The 27,397-nt window shown below is 44.0% G+C and overlaps 1 protein-coding gene across 1 annotated transcript in view; it reads left to right on the top strand.

Moving 5' to 3' along the window:
- Positions 1-2,020: 2,020 nt before the first annotated feature.
- Positions 2,021-27,397, top strand: part of JAM2 (junctional adhesion molecule 2) — a 52,680-nt gene continuing 27,303 nt past the window's right edge. The window contains exon 1 of the mRNA XM_006264132.4: positions 2,021-2,223. Within this exon, the coding sequence (XP_006264194.2) occupies positions 2,169-2,223 (55 nt within the window). The 5' untranslated portion in view covers positions 2,021-2,168. The remainder of the gene's footprint in view (positions 2,224-27,397) is intronic.

Consider the following 27,397-nt stretch of genomic DNA (forward strand, 5'->3'; position numbering starts at 1 on the left):
CCGACCCATTACGAGACAGGGAGGCCCAGGTGAGGGAGATTCCTTACCCTCCATCAATGCCGACCTCATGAAGGAACACCTTGAGAGGCTGGACACCTTCAAGTCAGCTGGCCCTGACAGTTTATACCCCAGGGTACTCAAGGAGCTGGCTAGCATTCTAGCTCAGCCCGTGGCACGGATCTTCAAGAACTCCTGGTGCTCTGGTGAAGTGCCCGATGATTGGAAGAAGGCCAATGTGGTGCCTATCTTCAAGAAAGGGAGGAAAGTGGATCCGGCAAACTATGGGCCCATCAGCCTGACCTCTATCTTGGGGAAGGTCTTAGAAAAGATTATCAAAGAGGCCATTCTTAGCAGACTGGCTGATGGCAACACGGGTTGGTTGCGGGTAGGTCTTGTTTGCCCAATCTCATTTCCTTTTACGACCAGGTGACATATCACCTGGACAAGGGAGAAGACTGATGCCATATATCTTGACTTTAAAAAAGCCTTTGATCTGGTATCCCATGATCACCTCTTAGCAAAACTGGCCAATTGTGGCCTCAGATCCACCACGGTCTGCTGGGTGGGGAATTGGCTCTGTGGTTGGACCTTGAGGGTGGTGGTTGACGGAAGTCAATTGTCATGGTGCCCTGTGACCAGCTGGGTCCCTTAAGGCTCTGTCCTTGGGCCTATACTATTCAATATCTTCATTAATGATATGGACATTGGTATCAGAAGTGGACTGGCCAAGTTTGCCAACGACACCAAACTCTGGAGTAAAGCATCCACACCTGAGGACAGGAGGGTGATCCAGGCTGACCTTGACAGGCTCAGGAAATGGGCAGATAAGAACCTGATGGTGTTTAACACCAAAAAATGCAAGGTTCTCCACCTTGGGAAGAAAAGCCTGAAGCATGCTTATAGGCTCGGCAGCGCTACGCTGGCTAGCACTACGGACAAATGGGACTTGGGGGTCATGATTGACCACAAGATGAATATGAGCCATCAATGTGATGCTGCGACTAGTAAAGTGAGCAAAATGCTGGCTTGCATCCACAGATGCTTCTCAAGCAAATCCCAGGACGTTATTCTCCCCTTGTACTCAGCTTTGGTGAGGGTGCAGCTGGAGTACTGTGTCCAGTTTTGGGCTCCACAATTAAAAAATGATGTGGAGAAGCTTGAGAGGGTGCAGAGGAGAGCCATGCGCATGATCAGAGGTCAGGAAAACAGACCTTACGATGAAAGGCTGAGAGCTATGGGACTCTTCAGCCTGGAAAAGCGCAGGCTTGGAGGTGATCTGGTGGCCCCTAAGTTTATCAGGGGTGCTAACTAGGATCTGGGGGAACGTTTGTTCACCAGAGCGCCCTGAGTCATGATGAGGTTGAAGGGTCACAAACTCCTCCACGACCATTTCAGGCTGGACATAAGGAAGAACTTCTTTACTGTCTGAGCCTCCAAGGCCTCGAACAGCCTGCCACCGGAGGTGGTTCAAACACCTACATTGAACGCCTTCAAGAGACATTTGGATGCTTATCTTGCTGGGATCCTATGACCCTAGCTGACTTCCTGCCCTTGGGGCAGGGGGCTGGACTCGATGATCTTCCGAGGTCCCTTCCAGCCCTAATGTCTAGGAATCTATGTATCTATACGCTAGTGGCGGTTCATTTTGATCATGGAAAAATGTAGCGTTTGGCTTACCTTTTTTAACCCCAAATTACGGATTTTTATTTATTTATTTTTTTGTTATCAGAGGCTCCTCGTTCACATGACACCGGCAGGGTATTCCTACTGCCTGAAGAAGGGTGCTAACGCCTCGAAGCTGACAGAAGAACTTTCCCCCCCAAGTCAGTCGGTCTGATACAAGCGCTCCCATCTCCGCGGGGACCCTCGCCCGGCGGGGCTGATTGGGACGAGGGAGAGGGGCTCTGCTCCCAGCTAGTGGCGCCCACCCCACCCCACCCCACCCTGGGGCTGGCCCAAGGCCACGGGAGGCGCGGAGCAGCGCCGCCCCGAGGAGCAGGGGCCGCTCCTTTGTCTCGTCCCCCGCCCCCGGCGCCGCGCCGGACGCTGCCCGCGGCTGCCTTTCCCGGGGCTGCGGCGGGGGTCCCGCCGCGCAGGAGCCCGAGCTCGGAGCAGCCTCCGCCTCATTAGCAGCGTCCCGCGGCCGCAGAGCGGCTGCAGCCGGGAAGATGGCGAGTCGCCCCTGCCTCCTGCTCCTGCTCGGCGCCTTGGGGGCTCTTAGCTGTAAGTGGCGGTGCTTCCCTCCCTCCCGGGGGCCTTGCTGGGACCCCTCCAGCCGTGCACGGGCCGGGAGAGCCGGGGGGTCCCGCTCTTCGCCTCCCTCCTCCGCTCGGGCAGGGAGCGCGGGACGGCCGGCGCGGCGGCGGGGTCCCTGCCGCCTCCTCCCGCCTCGCAGCCGCAGGGTCCTGGAGAGGGAGGGGTAACAAATGCTGCTTGCTTGCTTGTGCTCACGCTCTCGTTTTCGTTTTCACGTTTCATGGCACTTCTGCCTCCAGGCAGCAGCTGCTCCAGAGCCCTAGGGGAAAAGGAGGGTGGGAAGGGACCTGTGCAGGTCATTTAGTGCAGCCCCTTGCTCCAAGCAGGACCAGCCCCAATTAAGTCATTCCAGACAAAGCTTTGTCATAGCAGGCCTCCAAGGATGGAGAGTCTGCCACCTCTCTGGGCATGGGGGACTGGTGCCGCCTTAGTCAGGGGGGCATATGATATTCCCCCTCCCCCAAATGTTGCCTGGGCCTCCCCTGGCTGGTTGCACGACTCCCCTGCAAGTCCCCACTCCCCAGCCGGCACTTGCAGGGAGGCACTGGCGCTCCCACCTGCACCCCTGCCCATTGCTTGAGTGGGGAGTGTAGCCTGACAGGGGGTGCACATGCACCCTCTACGCATCACCACAGTCTCTGGGGAGCCGGTTCCCGTGTTTCACTACATCCCTAGGGAGAAAGTTTTTCCTAATATCCAACCTCAACTCCCCTTGCTGCAGCTTGAGACCATTACTCCTTGTTTTATAGATGCTGGGGCTGGGAAGGGACCTTACAAGATCATCAGGTTCAGTCCCCCAGCACTTAGGCAGGAAAGACTGCTGGGGTCAGATGACCCTAGCAAGGCAAGTGGCAAGATGCTTTTTGAAGATTGTGGGGGTGGGTGACTGTGCCACCTCTGTCATCTGCTACCACTGAAAAGTCTCTCTTTTCCAGTGCTTTACTGCCCTGCTCCTGAGGGCATTTTTCTCTAACTTAAACTCCCTCTTCAAAATCATTCGATTCCTAGAACATGAGGGTTAGAACGGACATCAGCAGGTTATCTAGTGCAGTCGTTCTCAACCTTTTTTGTATCGGGACCCATGTGTAAACATCGATGGACAGTTCTGACCCAATCCTGCTCGCTCCTGAGCCACTGCCCCTGTTCCAGGCCCCGGCCCTGCAGTGTGTGGGGCAGGGGGTGAGTGTAAGCGAGGCATGGAGAGCCCCAAGCAGCCCCTTAGAGGCTAGGACTGCCAGCCTGCAAGAGGAAAGCCATGGTTTCCCACATTTTTTCTCCTTTAAAGGAGAATCCATTTTTTAAGTTGGTTGATCCATTTTTAAAGTTTGTTCATGACTCTTTCATATATTCTTGCAACCTGCTTTTGGGTTGCAACCCATGGGTTGAGAAACACTGATGTAGTCCAACCCTCTGTTCAAAGCAGGACCATCCTTAACTAGATCATCCCAGCCGAGGCTTTGTTTAGCCAGGCCTTAAAAATCTCTCTGGTTCTCTTGCCATTGGGGGGGGGGGGGGGGTCTCACCCTAACAGGGCTCACATTGCTTTTGAAAGGATCTCAAGGCACCCCTGGGTGCTGTAGTAACCTGGAGGAACATACTGGTGCCACTGGAAGACATCCAGCAGAGCAATTAGAAACTCAAGCAGCTTTTTTCCCATGAAACCAACCTGCTTAGTTGTCCCCTAGGTTCTTGTTGCTGCTGCCATCCCGGTGGCAGCTGAGTGGCGCTTGGCGTAATCAGCAGTATAATGCAAATGTTGCCTTTCTTAATACCGAGCTGATTTCTGCATTCCTTTAATCCCCATAGCTGCTTATAGCCCTATGTAGCTTTAGTACAGCTTCAGGTCAGACCCCAGAGTCTGAAACTATTCTTCTCCTTGACTCCAGCAGCCGAAGCCAAAATATGTACCCAACATAGAAAGAACAAACGATAGCTTCAGCACAACTGCGGGGAGCATATAGTGAAGCTATTGTTTGCTCTTTCTTTGTTCAATACATATTTTGGCTTTTAGATGCCGGCAGTCAAGGAGAACAATAGCTTGGGTCTCTTGGGACCTGATCTGATGCTCAACTACAGTTGTTGGAGCTCCACACTGTTAAGCAGGCTTGTGGTTAACCATGATAGTGCTTTTACCCAGTAATGCAGCTTTTCAGAATATTATTTTCTCCTAGAAATTAACAGGTGGGAGCCAAATATTTTTGCATTTCTGTGAAGTGGTTTGAATGCATTATGCCAATGGAAAAACAAAACTGGATCTTGCAAGTTCAGAAACGCAACACAGGTGTTTTTGTTACTTTTGAATCATTTTCTCAGCTCACTAAAAAAGAACAAGAAAGGGCATAATAAAATGAATCTGAAAAAGCTTGCCTGACCTAGAGGGCAGGCTGAACGTAAGTGTGAGATACCAGAAGATATGAAAACACAGCTGTAGATAAACGGTAGATTAAAATGCAGCAAAATATGTCAGGCATCTGATAAGACAATATCATATGTAGAACTTATTTTACTGCATGCCTAAGATATCATATCAGGCATCCTGGTGCCTCCTTAAATGTTCTCACTTTAGCAAGGAGATTTAATATCTGTTTCTTATTATATAAACAGTCTTGGAATGTTTGGGATGTTTGTAGCAGAATCTTGCTAATTTAACATGGCCAGCTATGGTTATACCTTCTGAAGTATATCCTTAAATATCAATAGTAGTCTCTGAGGTTTCCATCTACATGGTTGTCCCTGTCCTGTCTGAACATGGAAGGAAATGAAGTCTTCAGTTTCCTTTAGTGGTGGGGTTGGGTCAGAGATGAAAAAGATGGCCACAGTCGTACACAGTATTGGTTCTTCCCTTTTCTCATTCTCCTAATACTTCTGTTGGTAGGACTTATACACCTAATAAATCAGTCTTTCTATATTTGTGGACAAGTATGGGGTTTGGTGGTCAGTTTCTTTTGGTGGGGGGCCTACCCTTAATTTAACTTCCTGCCTTTCTAGTTTTTGGAAAGAGGTTTAAAAGAACATCCATGTTCTTTTAAACTGTGATACACAGTCACAGTTTTCCCTCCATCTTAATGCGCCTTTTTTTTTCTTCAAATCTCCCTTTTGGATGGGTGGGAGTAGAGAACTGACTGAAGTTGCAGGGATGTGGCAAACCTTACCCTATGTATACTGATGATGCCAGAGTAAACTCCTTAAGAGTTGGTATTCTTCAGGTGGTGTGATAGTACCCCAGAGTCCTCATAGGGCTCCTGAGTTCTCCAGGTAGCAGGTACAAATCTACAGGAATGAGCGTAATCATCCTACTAGTATTGTGAGTGGACTGGTGGACAAGCACTACTGAATGCATGTGCACCAGATCTCTTTATAAAGCATCCCAAAATCATTAATCTGACTTTCCTCGTGCAGGTGTATCTGAGGAGTAACTTCACTGAAGTAAATGAAATTACATTTTTCTGAATCTGATTCTCCTTTCATTTTCACTAGATACTCTGGCCACATAAGGATCATAAAAGACGGTAAAGAATATGTTCAGTAAATTTTCCAAGTTGCAATTGAAACTCGGAGAGCTAGTCTGATAGAATCATAGAAAAACACTTTTAATTCAGAACTGAATAATCTCAGAACGCGTACTTCTAGTTCTTGAAAATAGTCTTATTTGCACTCAGGCTTTACCAGTGCCTTTTTACCAAATATGGAGTGACTATGTCAAAACACCTTGCAGATAAAATGTGATGGAAACACAGAAACTATCTGTGAAGTGAGATCATTTTATTTGCTCAACTTCTATAGTTCAGAGAACTAAGAGAGCACCTTTCAGGTTTTGAGCAACCTTCATGAAGTCTGGGGAAGAGGTCATCACAATCTAAGCCAAGTGTCAGGAGTCAGGGAACCAGGCCGGCTAATTAACTTCCAGTTGGCCTTGTTTGAGTGGGCGTGACTGCCTGTGGCCCAGTTACTTCCATGTAGACCCAATTGCCTGCATGAGCATGGTTGTCTGCTTACAAGCAGCAGCTCTTGCACTACCTAGCAGGCTACTCAACAGAGCAGAAGCTTCTTTGTTTAATTTTGGGCTTCTGACTTATCATTTCTGATGACAGCTTGGATCCCTGCTTTGTTACTGCTGACACCTTGCTCCAGTCTGACCCCCTGCTTCTGACCCCTGACTTTGTCTATTCCTGACCCCCTGGCTTGTGGCTCTTTGGGGTTAAGCCCTGACTGTTCATGCCCCTGTTGTTCTAACTTGTACTAGGGGTCAAGTAAGTTTTAATGAACTTAGAAGGGAGTTGCGAGTCACATTTGAGGTGGTGAGCAGAGTTGAGACTTCCAAGGCTGAACCTGCAGAGAGGAGCAGCCGAAGTGAAGGACCTCTAGCACGGGCTTCCCTACCCTGCAGTACAGTTGTAATCACTTTATTTAGGAAAGATGGCACATCCCCTAAGGTCAAGGGATGGACCTAGCCAGAGTTTAACCCTTTGAAAACAATCTGGAGGTTGTTTGTTGACTATGCCACATTAGCCACTAACAACCATAAAAGGATACCTGTTTTTGCTATAGGGGGAAGTAATTGTTTTTTGGTGGTGGTGATTAGGATTTTTTTTGGTAATTTGTTTTGTTTCTGTTTTTTAACGCTGAAATATAATTATGCCACAATTATGGCCACAATTTTTAGAAGCTTTCTTTCAGTATACCAGTATAGTTTCTTACTCTTCCTGTATTAGGGTTGCCAACTCTCCTATGTTGCCGATTCTGACAGACTCCCAGTCATTGATCTTTCGGTGACTGTTGAAAGCAATCCGGGAGATTTTAATAGGCTATTTTAAGAAAATACATTCAATTAATGACACTGTCATGTTGGGGAAAAAAATCTCCTGGAATAGCTTCAGTCAGAGTTGGCAACCCTGTCCTGTATGGAAACACAGGACATAGCACACGTTCTGTGACGTGGCTTGGATGATGCAGCATAAAGGAAAAAAGGTGTGAGCAATTTCTATGTACTGGAACAACCTGAACAGAAACTTTTCATTGTAAGTTCTGAGGAAAGCTATTTTCAGTATGTATTCATGTCCCATCATTTAAAGTTAAATCATCCTAAAGGGGATATTCCATGCACAAAGGGAAAATTTAAAGATAAATGCTCAACTACGACTTCTGCTGTTTCCTTATTTTTCTCAGCTGTTGTAATAATACTTGCTTTTTTTCCTCTTTTCTGGACTTTGTTTTCTGCCAGACTTTCAACTTAACATAACCAGAATTATCCCACGTATAGAATAATTATTTTTTAAATCTTACAAATATGATGTGCTTATGTGTGGCTTCTTCTGAGGATCTTACCTGGAATTTAGGTTCTTGTTAAGTGCCTGTAAGGAGCAACTAGAGATGTAGAGATTGTTCCAGGTCACTTTTTGTTGGTTAGCTACTCATTGTTAGGGAGTTCCCCCAGAATCTGTTCCCTGAGAAAATAGCCATGGTGATGGCATGTTCCCTATGGTAGGGTGTTCCATCTAATGGGAGGTACCCCATGAACTGGAGAGGCACCTCAATGTTACATCTTATTGCTATGAAAACATACCTAATACCATGGCCTCAAAAGGAGAGAGAGAGAGATACCATTTTTAAAAAGGACAAGGATTCCTTTTCATAACTTGTTTCAAAACTACAAGTTTATAGAAATATACCAATGTACCTGCTCCTAAAGATACAAGTTAGCAGGAAGGATGGAATCAAACTCAGGACAGTTTGTAATAATGTAGCTTCAGTTTTCCTTGTAAGAGAATCGGTCTTAAAATTCTTCAGCCCACAAATCAACTATTAGTGTCTGACTAACCTGCAGAAAGACAGAGTTTGTTGGAATGAGAAGGCAGAGTAAATGTATAAACATGCCAACTGTAACGTAACAACTTTTTCATCTCTTTTATTGAAACCGGAATACATGATGGGGGGAGGGGAGGAACAGAGTCCATCCATCCACTTAAGAGATTCCATCTCTCAAATCCATTTAAGGATCCTTTTTAAGGAGCACCTATTTTTGAACAAGAATGAGGGAGGCTTGCTTTGGCCTCATTATCTAACAAAAACGGAGATGAGTCCAGTTCATTTAAACGCATAGGTTCATTTAAACGCATATTCAGAATGACAGCAGTTCACACAATGATTAATTTGTTTTTTAATGAATGAATTCAACCATCATTTTTGTCATGGAAGACTATCTCTAGTTATATATTAGAGTTATCTGGAATAGCTCATCAAAATTTACTCTGGAAAACAACTGTAGCAACAGAATTCTTCTTGCTGAGACTCCTTGTATTCCACATGATCTACTTTAACTATTGGAAGTATAAGGATGTATTCCTTCCTGGCAGTTCACAGAACCAATGTAGGTTTGGGATAGCTGAGTTGAAATTTCATGTTTTGCTGTGTTATTTTTCCAGCAGCTATCTGGAGTATTAACGCCCCCCCCCCCCCCATTAATACCATCTCATATTTGTGCATGATCTTTGTACTTCTTCCACTTCTGTCCTACTTAAGAGACTCAGGCTGGAAGAGACTTCATCTAGTCCAGCCCCTTTCTCAAGGCAGGATCAGTCACAACTAAACCTTCTGTCAAGTGTCTGCCTAGCCTGCTTTTGGAAATTTCCAGGATTGGAGATTCTACCATTTCTCTAGGGAGCTTGTTCCAATGCCTGACCACCCAGTCTCCAACCAGTATTTCTTCTGCTGCAATTTGAGGCCTTTCAGTCTGTCTCCATCATTTGTAACTGCCCTTCAGGTATTTGAAGACTGTTAATCACCGCACCCCCACCACGCACTCGGTTTTCTTTTCTTCAGGCTAGATACCCCTAGCTCTTTCAGCCTTAACTTGTAACTTATGTTTTCCAGGCCTCTAATCATTTGTGTTGCTCTCTGGTGGACTCTCTTTCTGCCACCCCCAATCTGTCCACATCCTTCTTGAAGTGTGGGGCTCAAAATTGGATGCAGTACTTCAGGTGAGGGTCAGCAGTACCAAATAGAGCAGAAGAATCACTTCCCTTGATTGTTGTGGTGATGTTCCTAATAATTCAAGCTAGTATGCTGTTGGCTTTTTTGTCCTTTTGGCTTGTACTCAGTTGATGGTCCACTGTAACCCCCAGGTCCCCTGCAGTACCACAGTGTAGCCAATAGTTCCCCAGTCTGTATTTGTGCATGTAATTATTCCATTCCAAGTGCAGGACTTTGCACTTGTCCTTGTTGAATCTCATCTGATTTGCTTTGAAGGATTTCTCTAGTTTTCTCCAGCTCCTCCCAACTTGGTGTTACCCACAAATTTGCTAAGTGTGCACTCAATCTTATTGTCCAAATTGTTAATGAAGATGTTAAATAATATCTATCCCAGGACAGCCCCCTTGGGGGTCCCACTTGATACTTTCTCCCATCTAGACATTGAGCAATCGATGATCCAAACAGTGTATTCACCTTACCATATTTACATCTAGTCTATCTTTTTATTTTTTAGCTTGTTAAAAAGAAATGTTGTGGGAGACAGTGTCAAAAGCCTTCCTGAAGTCAAGATATACCACATCCACTGTTCTTCCCATATCCAGAAAGCCTGTCACCTTATCATAGAAGGAAATCAAGTTACAACTGGTGAATCCATGCTGGCTATTCCTGATCACCTTGTTCTTTTTCCAAGTGCTTCGTAGTAGGTTCCTTGAAGACCTACTTCGTGATCTCTCTAGGTATTGAGGCCAGGCTGACTGGTCTGTAATTCCCCAGGTCATCCTTCCCTTTCTTAAAGATGGGCACTTTATTTGTCCTTTTCCAGTCATCCGATACCACACCTGAACTCCACAAGTTCTCAAAGAGAATAGCCAGTGGCTCTGAAATAACCTCCACCAATTCCTTCACTTCCCTAGGGCAAGGCTAGGCAGCCCCTGGCATGCATGGCACAAGAAGGCATTTTATTCGGCACATGTGCCTCAGAGCAAATGGCAGGGGAGCTGTGAGGGGCCCAATCATTGTTGTGGCAGTGCGGCCCCAGCCCCTTTCCTGCTGTCTGCCTCGAGGTGTGTGTGTGTACCTGCTGCCAGTAATGAGCCAAACCAGGGTTCCACAGACCTCACTGCTGCCTCCTGTGAGCAGCCTGGGCTCCATAGCAGATGGCAGGGTCCTGCCCAGAGCCCAAACCAGCTGTGGCAGGCAGCCAGGAGGCTGCAAGCAGCTTGCACCAGGGTCTGCAGAGCCCTGGTCTGGCTCACTGCTGGTGGCAGGTGTACGTGCACTTCAGAGCAAATGGCAGAGAAGGGGCTGAGGCTGTGCTGCCACAACAAGGATTGGGCCCTTTGTGCCTCCCCCACTGTCAGCCCCTGTTATGCCAATATCTTGAAAGTTGAGGTTGCAGGTGTTTTTGGCACAGCCCAAAAATATTGCCACCCCTTGCTATCCCACCTAGCCCTGCTGATTTGAAAGCAGCAAGTAATTCCTAACCTCTTCTGCCATTACTTTAAGCTATTCATCTCCTTCCCTATCTTTGCTGCCAGCTATGCTTGCCATCTGTTAGCTGACCTTATTTGAGATGGCTGAAGTAAAAAAAAAAAAAAGGCATTAAATAATTTAGCCTTTTCTTTATCGTCCATAACTAGGTTACCTTTTGCATTCTGTATTGGTGCCTACATGAACAAGCAGAAAGGAGTAGTGGTCCAAGGGACAGATAAGATCTGGCAATCGGTTTGTAACATCTTGAAAATAGGCTCTAGGCAAACAGCACACCTCACAGGACAACAAATATATGGATGACAAATGAGTGCTTTTGCTCCAGAAAGGACACCAGCCTGCACTTGGTGCAGATTAAGTCATATTTGTCCTCTGGGAAGCGGACAAACATGGTGCATCCCATGCAAGTAACAACTGCTGATCCAGTCTCCATTTGTGCTTTCTTGGTCCCTGGAAAACACCTGTGCTGTGAGAAGGAAAAACATAAGCTCTAGGTGCCTTTTGTTTGCTTCTCCTCTGTTTACAAGGGGTGCCTTTTTATAAGCCTTTGTGGTTTACACCTCAGGTAGGCAGACAAGGCCCACCTGAAACAAAGCACTACTCATAATTGCACCCCTGGCACACCGCAGTCAGCTAATCTCACTGCAAGACAGGAACTAGGCTAGGGGTGTCAAAATCATCAGGCCCTGCACACTGGCCCTGCATACCATATCCTACATACCACATCCAGCCCCATGTGCGGCATATAGATCGGTTTGAGACCCACAAGCAGCATCATGGTCCAGATGATAGGGATTCATGGGTGGGATCTCACCCATGGGCTGTATCTTTGTTGCCCATGCACTAGGCAAATACAAGTTGCTACAAATTCATACACCCTGGAAATTCAGGTATTCACCAAAAACTGTTAATTAAAGCAGCACCACTCTTTAAAAGAGGCTGTCATGTCTTCTGCTGACTAGCACTGGTAGAGAGCATTGTGCAGGGATCTCTATTGCATAAAGCTTGGTTTAGAAATCATGGTTTTAGCAATCAAGCCAAATTAATAAATCCTTTCCCCAAACCCTGTTGACTTAACAACTAAAAGTCTTGGGAGAGACAAAAGAAGGGTATGCCAAATAACTGTTAGCTGGTTTGCTACTTTCTGATCAACGGTGAAGTTCATCTCTTTCTTTTTTTCAGTTTATACAATAGATGAAAAAATGGGCAGTTCAAAACAACAATGTTGTATGAGATGTAAAGTTTAATTACAATTGCTGATCCATTAGTGAGTTGCATATTAGGCCCTTGAAGATATTCCTACAATGTTTAATTGGAGGCCAATGGTCAAGATTTAAAGGAGGTGTGTCCTGTTTCTCTCCAAGCTAAGCTTCCAATGGCAGAAGCTTATTTGATAAGATATTTATTGTAAGGTTCTGACTTTCTGCTGCAACAAATACAGGATCAAAAGGATGAGAAACCTACATTAGCTTCAAGATATCAGGAAGCTAATAGCTAAGTAAGATGGGCAACTAACTACTTGAATGGAAAAGAGTGGCACTTAAAATTGCCAAGTTATCAGGCCTCTTTAGACTTGAACAGCAGTAGTTTATATCCATTGCTAAAGGTTGAACGATTATAGCTGACCTACATATTGGAACAGACATGTATAGAAACTAGATGAATTATCATCTGTTGGGAAACAAACATATTCTTCTTAACCATATTCTTAGCACTAGTCAATGACTACTTTGTTCACTGGTTATAAATGACTGGCAAGATAATAGAAGTAAACCAGAATATAATCCCTCCTGAAGCAGCACATATGAATATGCTTTCTTATTTTTTTAATAATGTTTCTACTTGCAGTGATGAGTCTAAGCCTTGAAGGACTGAAAGCAATGGTTACTCTACATCAGTTCTTAGGCTCAAGGCACCCCTGGTTAATCTGAAGGTGCCTCTTGGAAATGCCAGCTCTTACTTTTCACTCCTTTTTAGACCTTAGAAAAAGAATAAAACAATTCTCCTGTTGCAAAGAACTCAAAGCCCATAACAGGTCAAAATCTTTTTGACACTATGCATTCTCTGCATTTATTTGAAATCTCTGCAATTATGGTATCTTCTGAATCATGTTCATACACCTAACAGTGTGAACATTATGTTGCATCTTTGAAAGGATTTCAGTGCACCTTGGTTGAGAATAAGTGCTTTATATTGGCTGTGAGAAATTCTTGGAGGACGTGGAATATTCTTGAACACTGAGTAGAGCTGGTTAGAAAAATCTCAGTTGTTAGGGAACTTGAGCCAGTCTGCAGTCCCTATCAGTCATCTATTGTTGTCTTTTTTTATTTTCCTTTTATACATTTTTCCATCTTCCTATGCCTTGCTCCTGCCTTGTTAATACATATGTAAACATTGCCTAGTATAATGGGGTGCTAATTCCCTAACTGAGGTCTCTGAATGCTACTGCAACCCAAATGAATAACAACAGTGAGTCATCTAAAACTGGCAGTTCAGAAAGGAATGGGTTTTTAACAAATGGCTATTACAAAAGTAATGCACATTATGGTCTGGATTAAAGGATAAGGTAATCTTCCAAGCTCTGATTTAAAGTAAATTATTGAACCTTTAGTATGGGAAATGGTAGATTTCATGAGGTGCCAAGCAAACTTTAAGTTGGCAATCCCAAAACAATTTTGTGGTTTTAATTCTCCCTTCAACACTTTCTCTTTGCTGATTTTGCAAGAACTAGCAACACAAGAAATGGATCAGTCGGGCCCCACCCCTGAAATCCAGCAAGTGCATGTGGACTCCCATGTCTTGGTAGAGCTCTGTCAAAGTCCCATAGCAAGCTGTCCACATAGAGCTGGCTGCAAAATTGGAAGTTATTGGGGTCTGGTCTGCACACAGACTTGCGCTAATTTAGGATGTTGTTGCACAGTAACTTGGATATGTGTTTATGGCCCTTTAACCAGGAGTATCTATGTATTAGGGGAGGAAAATGCATGGAAAGGGCCCTCTAAGCAAATTAGAGATAATCTTTTTCCATCAAGGTTTATCACTAACTGGCTTTGGGCAGTTTGTGCTGCAGTCATGTGGCTGCTCCAGGGGCCCAAAACCAGTTGGGAGTGGTCATCCAGCATCCAAGGAGGCACCGCTCCCAGCCACTCCCTTTGCTTACACAAGTTACTTTTTTTGCGCAATCAGGCCCCTGAAAGCGCTCTATAGCCATGACTTAACATGCTGCAGAATGCTTTTAAAATGGCTGATCACTTAAATTAACCCTGGTCAGAACAGGTATTACATTAAGGAACTGTAAAGCAGAGCACTTCAGTGCACTTGCGTTCCCTTCAGGGTTAATTTTTCGCATTGAGGCAGGGCTGTCAGTAGGGGAGGGGAGGAGAGTGGCCCTACAGAGTTGCGCTAGAGCTGAGAGGGGGGGCAGGATGGAACTGAGACCCCTTGCCTTGCAGGCCACCCCCAGCTACCCCAGCTGGGGTACTGGGGGGAGCTGGGCTGGTCCCATTAGGCAAGGTGGCTCCATTCCATGCCCCCAGCCCCCCGCTCTGGCCATTCAAAGCAGCCAGCAGCTCCCCCATCCCTCTCCCTTTTTCACTGACAGCCGTGGAGCTGGAGGGGAAGGCAGGGCTGGGGAGAAAGGTAGTGAGCACCCCGCACCTGCTGGCCAGGGCCTGTGAAGACAGGCTCCAACCTTCCCCCCTGCTTCCCCGCAACATTGTTGGGTTGTGGGGGAACTCTTAACTCATGGTGCTTTATGTAAAGCACCATGAGTTAAAACGGGGCCCTAACATCTGTAGGCACCCTCTGTCTTCCCCACAATGACAGCAGGGCACCTGAGGGAGCATCTAAAGGTAAGATTTCCCCCCTCCTTTCTGCTCCCCTTCCAAGCTGTCTCCAGGCCCTTACGGCTTACCCACACCCTCTGTGTCCCCTGGCTTACTTGTGACTTTCAGTGCTGTCCTTGGGGGAGCAAGCAAGGAAGGGGAACCCACTTGCCCAGCTCCTGCCACTGGGGTGCTACTCTTCTGACTGAGCCCAGCCCAGAGAGCAGTAGCAGTGGTGGGTGGATTCCCCTTTCTTGTTTGCTGCCCTGGGATAGTACTGTCAGCCACAGGTAAGCCAGGAGCTGCAGTGGGGAGTGGTAAGCAGGCTTTTGAGGGGCAAGTGGTGAATGACAGGCCTGATCCAGGCTGGCAGGGAATGAATGGTACCTCCTTCCCCTGGCAGCCTGGGGTAGCTGTGGCATTCCAGATCCCCACTCATTGCCCTCCTGGCAGCTCCCAGCTCACCTGAGTGGCTGGCACTGCCTCTGGGGAGCAAGCAGGGAAGCAAAACTTCCCGCATGCTGCTACCAACCTCTGAGCTGGACTCAGCCCCATGACAGCGGTGGCAGCCAAGTTGGAGCAGTGAAGGTAAGCCAGGGGATGTGGAGGAGGAGCCCTGAGGGATGAGAGGCAGATGGGAAGCCCTGGGGATGGGGTGACAGCCTTGGCTAACCCGAGGTAGAGGGCAGCAGGGACCCAAACAGCAGATGGGTTGGCAGGCCTGAGGGGACCCTGCCAGCTCCTGGCTGCCCGCAGTCGGGGACACCTGCCCTGCCTCTGAGAGCAGGTGAGCCAGCCAGATACAGTGCCTGCTTAAAGCACATGCTAATTTTAACATCAACTAAAATTACCATGAGCTAATTGTGAGGGATAACTACACCTGTAGTTAAACCTGTGTAACTCCTTGTATGGGCACACATTTTTCACCTAAGACTAGTTTGTTCTAGTTCAGGCAAACCTGTTCCCAGTCACCTTAAAAAAATCGGGCCACTCTTCGGTGGATATAGGTGTGTCCCTTTAGGCTTTTACACTGGGTTAACTTCTTATGTTTTGAATAATATAGTTAAACCTGAGCAGCTGGGCATGTTGACAGTTCCTGACTGTGGAGGGAAATAGGTAATATACACAATGCTGTCAAAGGCTTTCAGGAGCAAAGGAAAAGTAGTTTCTTTCTCCACACAAATCATTTACCTACCAGTGTTAAAGACTCTTGGGAGTAGTACAAATGAGATTCAGATAGGAGTCTTGTTTAAATTAACAATCTCCGTTTTACATGAATACTTTTTAAAGAGCAGATTGCTTTTATCCAGCAGTTGTACTATTCTGTTCCCCTCCTGGTTGTTTAAATGGCAGTTTTGATACTTACACGCCCAGAGGAATTCTACTCTTGGGAGTGTACCCCCATGCATGTGGATGACTATGAATGTGTGCAGTCCAGGTATGTGTGGTGGCAACCAAATGAGAGAAACAAACACTTTTACCCCCCCGTAAGTGAGTGGCTAGGGCTACAGAAAAATGATGAAGGTATGCTTTGACACTAAAAAAGGTAAGAACCGCTGGGATAGAGCCTAAATCCTTTGCTTAAAGAAAGATGTAATTGGTATCACTTTTTAACAGTACATGTCAGAAGTGGTATCATTTCCTCTGGCCTGGGAATGGAATATGTTGTGCTTTGAAGACAAGAAGTAAACCTTTTGGGTGTAAGAGTGAAATGTGGCACCAATTTTGATCCAGAGAAAGTGTGTCCCACATATCAACATTTTGGAAAACACTACTTTAAACTGCTTATAAATGTTACCTTGGCATTAACTGTGACCCATAAAGTAATCTGAGTACAGCACTCTTGATCAACTGCTTCCTTGCAGTATAAAACTTGGCTTCATGAACGGAGTTGATCTCAAATCACAAAACGAATGGCAAAAGTAATTTTTTGGATGTTTTTATTTTTAGGGTGTGTTAAACGACTGTTTTACAAATGTGAGTTGTCTTTCTCCCTTCACAGCCAAATAGTTTATTTGGCTCCGTATTCCTTGTCTCACCATACTAATCTCTCTCCAGCTACTTTGTGTTTCGGCATTTAAAAAAAAAATCTCAGCCTTTTCTTTTTTTGTCTCTGTGGGAGCGGGAAAGCTGTTCTCTCATTTTGTTACTGCTTTCTGAGTTTGAATGTCTGTAGACAAGACCTCAAAACTCCGTTCTGTGAAACTGGGCCAGTTAGTGAGTCATGATGAATGTTAGTCTACTTGTTGAGCTCTTTCCTCTTTTCAAGTAGAGCAGCAAAGAGTTGCTTGGTAACTAGTGTTTCCCAAATGTTTTAAATGCTTCATCTTTAGCAACATGTGTTTTTGCTCAAAAGCTGAGAGGTAAAGATCACACTGTTTAATATTACAACATGACAGAAATACAAAGCAAACTACTGTGCTATTTTTATTCTTGTTTGTTTTGCACTATTGTCCTCTGTAGTTCAGGACAGGAATATGTACTGATCAAAATCATCATATGATATTTCCCTTCTGTCTGTACCTAACGTTAAAAAAAATGGCTTTATAAAAGGGACATGTGGTACATGTTGAAATAACAATGATGCAGGATATAACTTTTAATTAAGCTCTTCCACTTCTCCTTAATTTTGACTGCCAAAACATCTTGTGTTCTTTGATAAGAATCAAGAATATTCAAGTTACACATTAAGTTCAAAGTTAAGTTACACACACTTTGAACAAAATTAAGATAAGATCAACCAAATGTTTTCAGTACAGCCTAACTTATGCTTAATACTAGAGAGGACAGATTCTCTGCTGGTGTAGTTTGGCACAGCTCTGTTGAACTAATAGGGATCTGTATCGGTCTGTATCAGTTGAGAACTTGGCCTAAAATGTTAATTCTAGAAAAATTACATATAAACAGTATTTGACTAGCTCCACTGTGCCAGTTTAACCTATGTAGGATGCAGTCTTAAAATGCATGTTTGGATTGTATTGGAAGTTAGAGGTTTAGAAATAAACTACTGAATTATAGAGAACTATCAAAACAAAAACTCCTATATTTCCAAAGCATTAGTCATAGACATTAAGGCTGGAAGGGACCTCACAAGACCATCAGGTCCAGCCCCTGCCCAAGGGGCAGGAAGTCCGCTGGGGTCAGATCACCCCAGCAAGATAAGCAGGGCCCAGAGTTATTTCATTTAACACCTATGCTGCCGTTGATACGTATGAAACACTTCCATTGATTCAGTAAGGGTGTCTCATAGATTGACGTCTCAGTACTTCCTCACTCAATGGGAATTGAGCAGGTAAATGTCAGTATGAAGCTTTGCACACTTATCCCACAGATTATTCCAGAATTACTCTCTGAGCATTATAATATTAGCATAAAACAGATAAATCATTTGAAATTATTTTTCCCCTAAAGAAATGTGTGTGTATATATATTTTCCCCTTAATTTAAAATATATATATATATTTCTTTAGTGGCAAGCTCAGCTGACTGTCAGGGATGCTGTGATTGATTCAAAATTGACCTTTAAATGGAATGTTTGGGTGAATAGGGTATATTTAGTAGCCCTTCTGCTAGTAAAATTTGCTTGCTCTGTATAATCCTCTCAAGTCTGGTACCTTTTTGGCATTAGAAGTCAAAACACATTCTTCATTCACCCTCCACAGTCAAAATAATCAGCCTACGCTGATCAAATATGGATTGGAAGGACTAGTTGTGAGGAAAAACTATCATAAAATCAGGAAATGTCTTCTGTCAGATGAGCTGGAATAGCTATTGAAGTGTCATTCCATGAGTGGAAGAAAGCAATAATGTGGGAGTCAACATAACATATCTTATCCTAGAAACTTAATTCTTTCCCTTGAACAGTCTTTCTCAACCTAAGTGTTGTGGCACCTCTAGAGCAGGAGTAGCCAACCCCTGGAACAGGTGCCAGAGCGTGGCACATAAAGGCATTTTGCTTGGCATGCATGCCTCAGGGTGAATGGTGGGGAAGAGGCCAGGGCTGTGCTGCCACAGCAAGCATCGGGCCCCTTGTATCTCCCCTGCCGACCTTGCAAGTTGAGGTTGAAGGTGTTTTTGGCACTCTGCCCAAAGACATTGCCAACTGCTGCTTTAGAGCCTTTCAGATGCCTTAGAAGCTGGAACTCTGATCCAGTAATGGCAGGCATATGGGAAGAGAAGTTGGGCAGGAGAAAGGCTTGGGGAGATTCCTGCACTTGTGCAGACCTCAATTAGCATCATGGACCTTTACAGTTACAGACTGTGCTTTCAGTCATCTTCCTGTAGAATTGGGTTTTTAAATGTGAAATCAATTATGTAAACTTTCATTAAATAACAACAGATATATAAGTAAAGTTTTGGTCTAGGGGACCATTTATGTTCATATTTATGGCCACTTGCACGAGATTGAGGAAATGTGTTGTTCTAAAACTCAAGTTTCTGAGACTTAGAATCTTGTCCCATATTCCTATGGGGCACGACATTTTCTAGAAGATTGGGATGGGGTGGAGGGAGAATCAAAAACGACAGAACTTATTTTATAAAATCAGTGTGTGAAAAGTGTTTTTCAGCTTTGCATGTATTAGAGGGAGGAAAGGTTGGATCTTTTTGTACTTGAAACTTCAGATACAATTAATTTCTGAAACATCACAGTTGTCATCTGTTATCAGTAGATAATTACTTGCCTTATTGAATTAATAAAAATTGAAAAAAATAAAGTTTTTATACAAATATTGCAAAACTATAATGAAATGCTCCTGTGCCTTGATTGGAAATACAATCCCTGCTTAGAAGAAAAATCTCTATAGCAGGGTCAGCTGCCTACAGCTGCAGGCTGGATTCAGTCCATGGTACCATTTACCTCAGCCCCATGGACATGGGGAATTGGTGGCATTCAGTGGTAGGGGGTTTCAGCTGAGGGCACTTTCTCCATATTGCCATTGGAGGAAAAGTACTGGTGGCAGCTGGGTCCTACTGCCTGCCTACCAGCTTGCCTTTGACCTGAACTGGGTCTATTCTGCTTACAGCCTTAAAGTTGCTGGCTGCAGCTCTAGAGCTGAATAGTTGATGTCTAGACTTTTAAATAAGTGGTCCAATGATTTTTTTCCCCCCCAATTTTTCTTTCAAGTGTTCAGTTCTCGTTGGCTTCAGTAAGTTCTGCTATGTTATTGGCCCCTTTGAAAACTGGACTGCTTTTATTTAAGAACTTCTATATATGAATTTGGAAATCTGCTATTCAGCTCTTATTTAGAAAAAAAATTGGTGTAGCTTTCAATTTCCTAACTCTTTTGCAACCTTAAATGATCAAGGCCTGTATCTCAGTTGGTGTAGTACCTTGAACTTGAAAAGAGCTATGTTATTCTATAACATCTGACAAGGTAGGTCTCAGTGCTAATCACTATTACTGAAATTGTTACCTAATTTAAAATATATTATGGATAAGTATTATAAAAAAGAGATACCAACAGATGGGTATTTTGCTATCTAGAGTAATCGGAACTTAATGTGCTTAGTAAAATGATTTTTGCTTCTTCACATCATTTTATGGTTAAAAGGGAAATACAGAGGGAGGGTAACCTGACAGATTCTTTTCCTGTAGTGACTTACTGGTTTTCAAGGGCAGCTCATAACAATAGTAACACATACAGCCTTCAGAAGTGTTTCATCTTAAAATGGGCAACGGTTAAAGCCAGTGCACTTGCAGCACTAGACTTTCATTGTATTTACAAGCTGTCCCACAACTGGGCTGCCACGTTGTTGCTATGGAAACCGAGTTTGAGCAGAAGTGTTGGAAAACTGGAAAACAGGCTTTTTTGTGAGAAACTGACTAGTTTAAAACACCATCCCCCATTTTCTTTAGGTCCCCGTTGGTTACTATGGGAACAGGAACAGTAGCAGACTTGTTAAAAAGTTTTTTTTTTAATTGATCATTTAAAAATATATATTTATAATATTCATAATTTGTCTAATTATACCTGTTAAGGTATAGAGTTCCCCCAGACTTTTAAAATCTGCATCTTGTACAAAGTTAGCAAATTTAATTTTTTTTTCTTTAGAGGAGGGGGAGGGGAAGAGAACTTTCCTTTTTAATACCTAAAAGAAATAGAGGACTAATATTTTTAATTGTTTTACATGCAGTAAGATAATGCATCTCTCAAGAAGCCAGGTTCTCTGGATTAACTCGGATACTATGTGGCAAATCCTATAGCGTTTAGATTGTTGTCAGCATTTGGCTTGTGGATTTGTAAAACAGCAGCGAACATAACCAGCAAGTCACTGAACTTGACATCTAACTACATATTACTTGCATGCATAAGTCTTTCAAGTTTGAGGCTCTTTCCATTAGGGATTTGTGTGTATGCGTTTCCAAGTTTCCAGACAAAACAGAATAAAAATTAGTAAAATAAATAAACAACATTGGATTGTAGCCTAACAACAAAATTAGCATAGTTAGCTGTCTTTCATATGCAAATTGAATCTTGTGGAATTGTCTTTTAAATTAAAGTACTTTGCCTCTGCATGCAGTTGTCCCTGTGGAGATGGCCCCCAATGCTAACTTAACGTATTACAGAACTGATGTCTCAGTCACTTGCCAACTATGGCTTTGATAATATCATTTGCAGTTCATAAGCGTGTGTGTACATGTACCTACATTATATGTATAGATGGCTGTGCTGCCACGGAGTCCCATTTAAATCAATGGCACTCTACCCTGATGCAAGCCACAACTGGGCAAATGTAAAATGAATTGCAGGATGGTGCCCCATAGGTAGCCCCATATCTGGAAGCTGCGATAAATATTGTGTATCCAAGACAGTGACATAATCTCAAATGGTTCAGAAGACACAGGAGCAGTCTATTTTAACTGACGAGTCACAGCAACATATACCTCAGTGTGAATTGTTGCAGTGTTCTTGGCTGGTTAATCTGTAACGGTGATAGAACTATTGGCATCCCTTCTGGGAAATGTAGTAATTGTATATTGGGAAAACTGCTAAATGCCCTTCCCAGATCCAACAGTTACTTAGATATGTGCATTGAATCCAGGGAATGGCCTGGTCTAGTCATACAGGGACCCACTACCTTCATGCTGGTTCTGGCCATCAAGAGCTCATTGGCAGTGTAGCTTCTTGCCTCCACAGGCCCAGGCAATACCACCCTGAGGACTGCTAAAGGGTAATATCTGTAGCTGAAAATGAAACCAGGAGAGCTATTTTTATTATTCATTTATGCCCCCTCCCACCCACTCTGCTTTTCATTATGCCTGCTTTCTGGCCCCAGGATAGCATATGGGCCCTACAGATAGTCAGTGAAAGTTAAGTTCACAGTTAAGCTTAAACATGAATTGAAGGCCCTGATTTAGGAAAGCACCTCAGGTGCCTATACAGGTGTAGTAAGGCTGCTCCAATGTGCTGTAATTCCAGTGTGTTGGAGCGGACTTGATTAATTGAGTCTGCTGGAGTGTGGTAATGACTGCTCCAGCAGACCCCGATGTCATGTGTATCCACATCCCTGCTCTGAAAAATGGCGGCAGGGGCACTTTAATTAAAGCTTGTTAAGTGAGCTTTAAAGCATCCCTGCCGCCACTTTTTCAGCATGGGGGAGGCTGATAGACGTGACAATAGGATAAAATAAATAACAAAACTGATTTATGTTTCAAATGTTCAAGGATGCTATTAAATGTCAAAGACTTTTTGAAATTTGTAACTTCTCAAAGAAGTTGCTGTGCATTTCTTTGAGAGCTGCTCTAATTAAAGGGCCTGAAGCGTCATGTGCATCGGCCTCCCCCATGCTGAAAAATGACGGCATCCTGCATTCATTCTTTGAGAGCTGCTCTAAATAAAGTGCCCCCCACTCCCAGAGCACGTGTATAAACACCCCTTGAGACTAAAGTGGGATTGGTAATGTTCTCACATCATGTGTGAGAATATGGAATGACACTCCTGCATAGTGCTGATGGAACAATGATGTAGTTATCATTACCCTCTGCTTGATTCTCTTGTTGTTGAGGGACTTATTTTTGGGACAGGGGCAGCAGTTGGCTGTGCAGTTGTATCTTGAGGAAAATGTTGCTGTGCACTGAAATGATAGTTTTCTGCTACAAAGAAAGATCATGAAGACCTGCAGAAAAATTTCCTTTGAAAACTGTCCTGTACCAAAACATTGAAAATTTATATATGGAAAAAATTATGTTTGCAAGCTCCCTCAGCACAATTCACATGCCACAATATACATACAGTATATGTATTACATCGCAATATAATATACATAAAAATATTTATTAACATTATCATAATGTATATCCAGGGGACATGTAATTATATTTCTCTTGCTATGATTTGTTGACAAAAAAAATTGTATGTAATTTCTCTGATGACATTGTTATATAGTGCTCCTCTCATGTGGCATTTGAAATTGGATCGAATAGGATAAAATAAATGACAAAACTGATTTATGTTTCAAATGTTGAAGGATGCTATTAAATGTCAAACACTTTATGTATTAGCTTTGGATGAACTGTAACCAGTACTTCCTCAGTCACTGTGATGAACTAATCCTTCTTTCGACATTATTTTTCTACAGTGGCCATTCTTTAGATATTGATTGATACATTAAGCTGCGGTGGGCAATTATGTTGGGCTGGAGAGGCACTTCTGGAGTTCTGGTGAGCTGTTGAGGGCCTGGTGAGGGGGGAAGTTGCTGACCCAGCCTGGCGCGGGGAGGAGGGAGGGAGGCAATTGATCCTATCTGGCCACAGGCCCATCCACCCCGCATCCACTGCCAGGGCCACTGGACAGAGCATGTGGGTGGGCAGGTCTCCATGGAGACTGGGTTAGGATCCCCTGTGGGTAGGGCATGCTTGGCTGGGCAGATGGGATGGGGCCACGGGTTGGCATGGAGAAGGTCAGGCAGCTGGGGCTAGGACTGGCATCGCAGGGCTGTTACAGGGTGGGGCTGGGGCCTGAGGCAGAGCTGTAATCCACTCCCTGCATGTCCCTTTGACAGGTGCAGAGTCTGTGGGCAAGGACGTGTGGGGAACAGATCATGGCTGTACCCTGGGCTCTGGCCCTGTACTGTCGCTGTCCCATGATCCTGGCCCCTGTCTGCCCATCTTACTCCCAGACACTGCTCCTTGCCCACCTGCCACCCCATCCCATCCACCTAGCCAAGCGTGCCCTGCTTGTGGGGGTCCCAGATTGCTCTCCATGGAGATCCCACCTGCCTGCTCTGTCTGGGACCCCTGCCAGTGGTTGCTGGTGGGCGGGCCAGGGTGCCTGGGTAGCGGCTGGGTCCAGCAGCAGCAAAGGAGATGCTGGCAGTGGCAATTAGAAGGATCACCACCGTGGGAGCTGCCAGGAAGCCAAGTCTCTGTGCCACTTCCTACTCGCCACGCACCCAGGGACAGTGGGACTGGCCACATGCTCTATGGCTTGGGCTGCCCCTGCACCAGGGCTGGGCAAGGGTGAGGGTCCTGGTGTGAGCCAGATAGAATCCCTTGGATCTGGTCCACAGGCTGTATTTTGCCCACCCCTGCATTAACCTATCTATCCTACTGACCTGTGAAAGCAGAGTAGGAATAAATATCTATATGGTATAAACCATTTTAGTAGAAAGAGTGTCTTTTTTGTTTGCCTGGTGTTTTAAAAAGACTTGCTTTGCAAAAAACCTGAAAGTATTAATCAGCAGGCCTCTTCTGTCCCCACAATTTAAATTTTATATTTAAAAAATATAGGATTCTTTCAATTTCCACCAGAAAAGAAAAGTCTCTAACAACTCTGATCTGAATGTCTGAAGAAGGCATTTTTTTTCCTGATCCTTTTGTCTTTCTGGAAAGTGAAACTTTCCCTCTAGTACAGGCATCCTGGAGGGTTATCAAACTGGTGAGAATTCTCCTCTGACTCACTTGGCTAACTAGGCAACCCAGTATGCATATTGTCTGCATTTTTTAACTTGAGTGCTAATAATAAAAAAAACACTTTAATACTAAATGTGAAGGCAGCATTAAATGACTTTGCTATTGAGTAAGTGTTCCAGCTGTTTACATATACGCACCATCCATCTCCCTAGTTTCTAAATACTATTCTTATTAATCAGCTTCAAATTCTTGTCTGCTTAGAGGAATTGAATGAGCAGGAAAAATAGAGGATTAGCCTAATGTGTGTGGCTCTGAGATTGGGGCAGAGAAGTAAACGGTGCATTGGGTTTTTTCGATAGGTTACCCTGTCGGGGAGCTGGAATTTTAAACCTGTTATACCGCAGGGCAGATGGTCAAATAGAAGTCTGGGACCAGGCAACCCAGTCCCTTGGCTCCAGTATATTTCAGAATATATTTCCTCCCCCCCCCGGTTCCCTCTTTACAATGTAGTACTTTTCTCCTAAGATGAGAAGTTTCTAAAACACTGGAAAAAAAGGCTTTGAGAGAAATTATTGGACAACTGCAAGTGGGAAGCTGATTTTTAAAAAGTGTTCCCACTAACAAGGTGCATTAGCAGTGCCTTGCAGACTTGTTTCCCCCTGCACAGCAGTGCAAGATTGCAGTGTATTCAGATTTCTATCAGATACTGTCCCTGCTTCATTTTTCTTAGTAGGTACTTAGCAAATTTGAGCGCATACGTACCTTCCTGGCTGTTGGAGCGGAGAAAATTCAGTTTTTCTCTCACCCTTAAAGTTTGCTTCATGATAGCCTTCATTGCTCCCCCCCTCTCCTCTACCTAACAGTCCTTCCTTTTAAATGCAGCAAGTGGCTGCCATTGCTGCTTCTCCTTGCATCTTTCTCAAGAATAGGGAAAGTAAATCTGATTTATGGTTGTAAATAATATGTGAAAATGACTAGAGGGTTAGTCATTGCTAACTGATGCTTTCTTGTTGCTGATGCTTAAAATGTAAAAGTTTTAAGCAGCAGCAGAAATAATAATGACCACTTGTCTGCTGATTCAGGACTGTGGGGCAGAACTGTACTGGTACCCAGTGCATCTGCAGGTGGTGGGTAGTGGAAGAGAAGGTTAGCTGTGAAATAAGCAGGGGTAACTCTCACAAATAAGCTGTCACTGGCTAAGCACACAGATAAGACATCACAGAAGACAATCAGCCTTTTAGGCATTGCTGAAGAAGAAGCAGCAGCTGATTCAGGAAGTCAGCATCACATCTTCTTGTATATTTGGAAAGTTTTCTCTGACAATGCAAAGTCTGAAAACTTAGAGTGGCATTCTTTTCCCTTCCTGGTTATCCAAGTGTCCAGCCTTTGGTACTTTTGGCACTTAGGAACCCAAAGGAGTTCTAGTCTTGGATGTGTAAGCCCTTCATGTGTTAACAACAACACATGTGAAAACTGGGTGTGTGCACTGATGAGACATATGAGTGAGCAAGCTCTTGTGTTTTGCCCCCAATAGTTGAATGACTAGGACGCTCGCCTTGGAGCCCAGGTCCTCTGACTTGCTTAGCTGCCCTCACACAGGTAGCGGTTTGGACATTGATTCATCTGACTTCATAGCACAACACTCTTAACCATCACACCATGGACCAGCAGGGAGAAGAGAGCTCATGGTGTGTGGCTCAGTAGGGTTGCTGCTAACCCAGGGGGAGCAAGTCCTCATTCTAGTCAAGGATTCTATGGTTTTTTGGCTGACTGTATTTTGGTCATCCAAGGCCTTTATGCATCCACAAGGGGCGCACACACATTCCCTGGCTGCAACTGTGCTCACCCACTTGGTATGCATATGTAGTTGTCCACATGCACAGGGCTAAGCATTGAGATGTAGAATTCCTCTGGGTTTGTAAGTACCAAAAATGCCATGTAGATGACTACTTAGCCAAGAAGAATAGCATGCCACCCTTTTTTTTTCTGTTCAAAAGAATAATTTAATCCTGAAAAATATTTAATTTATAATAAATTTAATTTCCTCAACCCACTACAGAGGGGATGTTTTTATTCTCTTATCTACTCACCTGCAGCAAAGTGATTTTTTTCCATACCATGCACATGAATACATCCTTTCTTAATAAAATCAGAAACCTACAAGAAACTTAATTTTCTAACTTTAACACCTGTGAAAGTTATAAAGTGATTTTTTTTTTCAATTAATGCATTTGCACTGTCAGATACTTTGTTTAATGTTAGGATTTGCATTTATGTATCCAACTCTTCTCATACACTGTTACAAAAATTCTAGTGCCTGAGTCTTAGGAAAACTCTTAATTTCAGACTATTGAGTCTTGCAGTTACCATGCTGCCTTGAGCTCCAGTAGTTAGTGTGAACATCAAATCCTGGGTTTGATTTCCCCAAACGTTTGCTTTTTCCTTTCTTCCTAAAAGTGTGGAGTCACTATCACTATACCATGTTTATGGTACTTATGATCCATCCTATTTGAGGGGGAAAACAATGTTATTATAGTCAGCCCCTGCAACTTCAGACTGAATTTTAATGTACCCATTATATTCCTGTATTTTTTTTAAATAGATAAAATAAGATCAACAACAAATCTTTCATGAAAATATTAGCAAAGGGGTTAGTTCTTTTGATGACTTGTATGTGACGATCTCTGGCAAGGATTTACAGACCTGAGAAGACTTATGCCAAAAAACAAGAACACCTCTGACAGTTTAACCCAGGGCACTAGACAGATATTTTAACTCACTTTGTACATTTTGTAGGGATGCTGACTTCAGATATAGACGGCTAGTCTTTCCCACCCACATTTAGGGATTTTAACACAGACAACTTTCATTCCCATCATTTTATTCTTGAAACAGCTGGGTTCCTAAACCTATAGTATATTTAGAAACCTTGTGATAACCTTTGCTATAAACATGTGATCTAGGACTTTACAAAACAAACGTTGCATGACTGTTTTCATTTGTA

This window comes from Alligator mississippiensis, chromosome 1 (assembly GCF_030867095.1).
Source record: "Alligator mississippiensis isolate rAllMis1 chromosome 1, rAllMis1, whole genome shotgun sequence".
NCBI lineage: Eukaryota > Metazoa > Chordata > Crocodylia > Alligatoridae > Alligator > Alligator mississippiensis.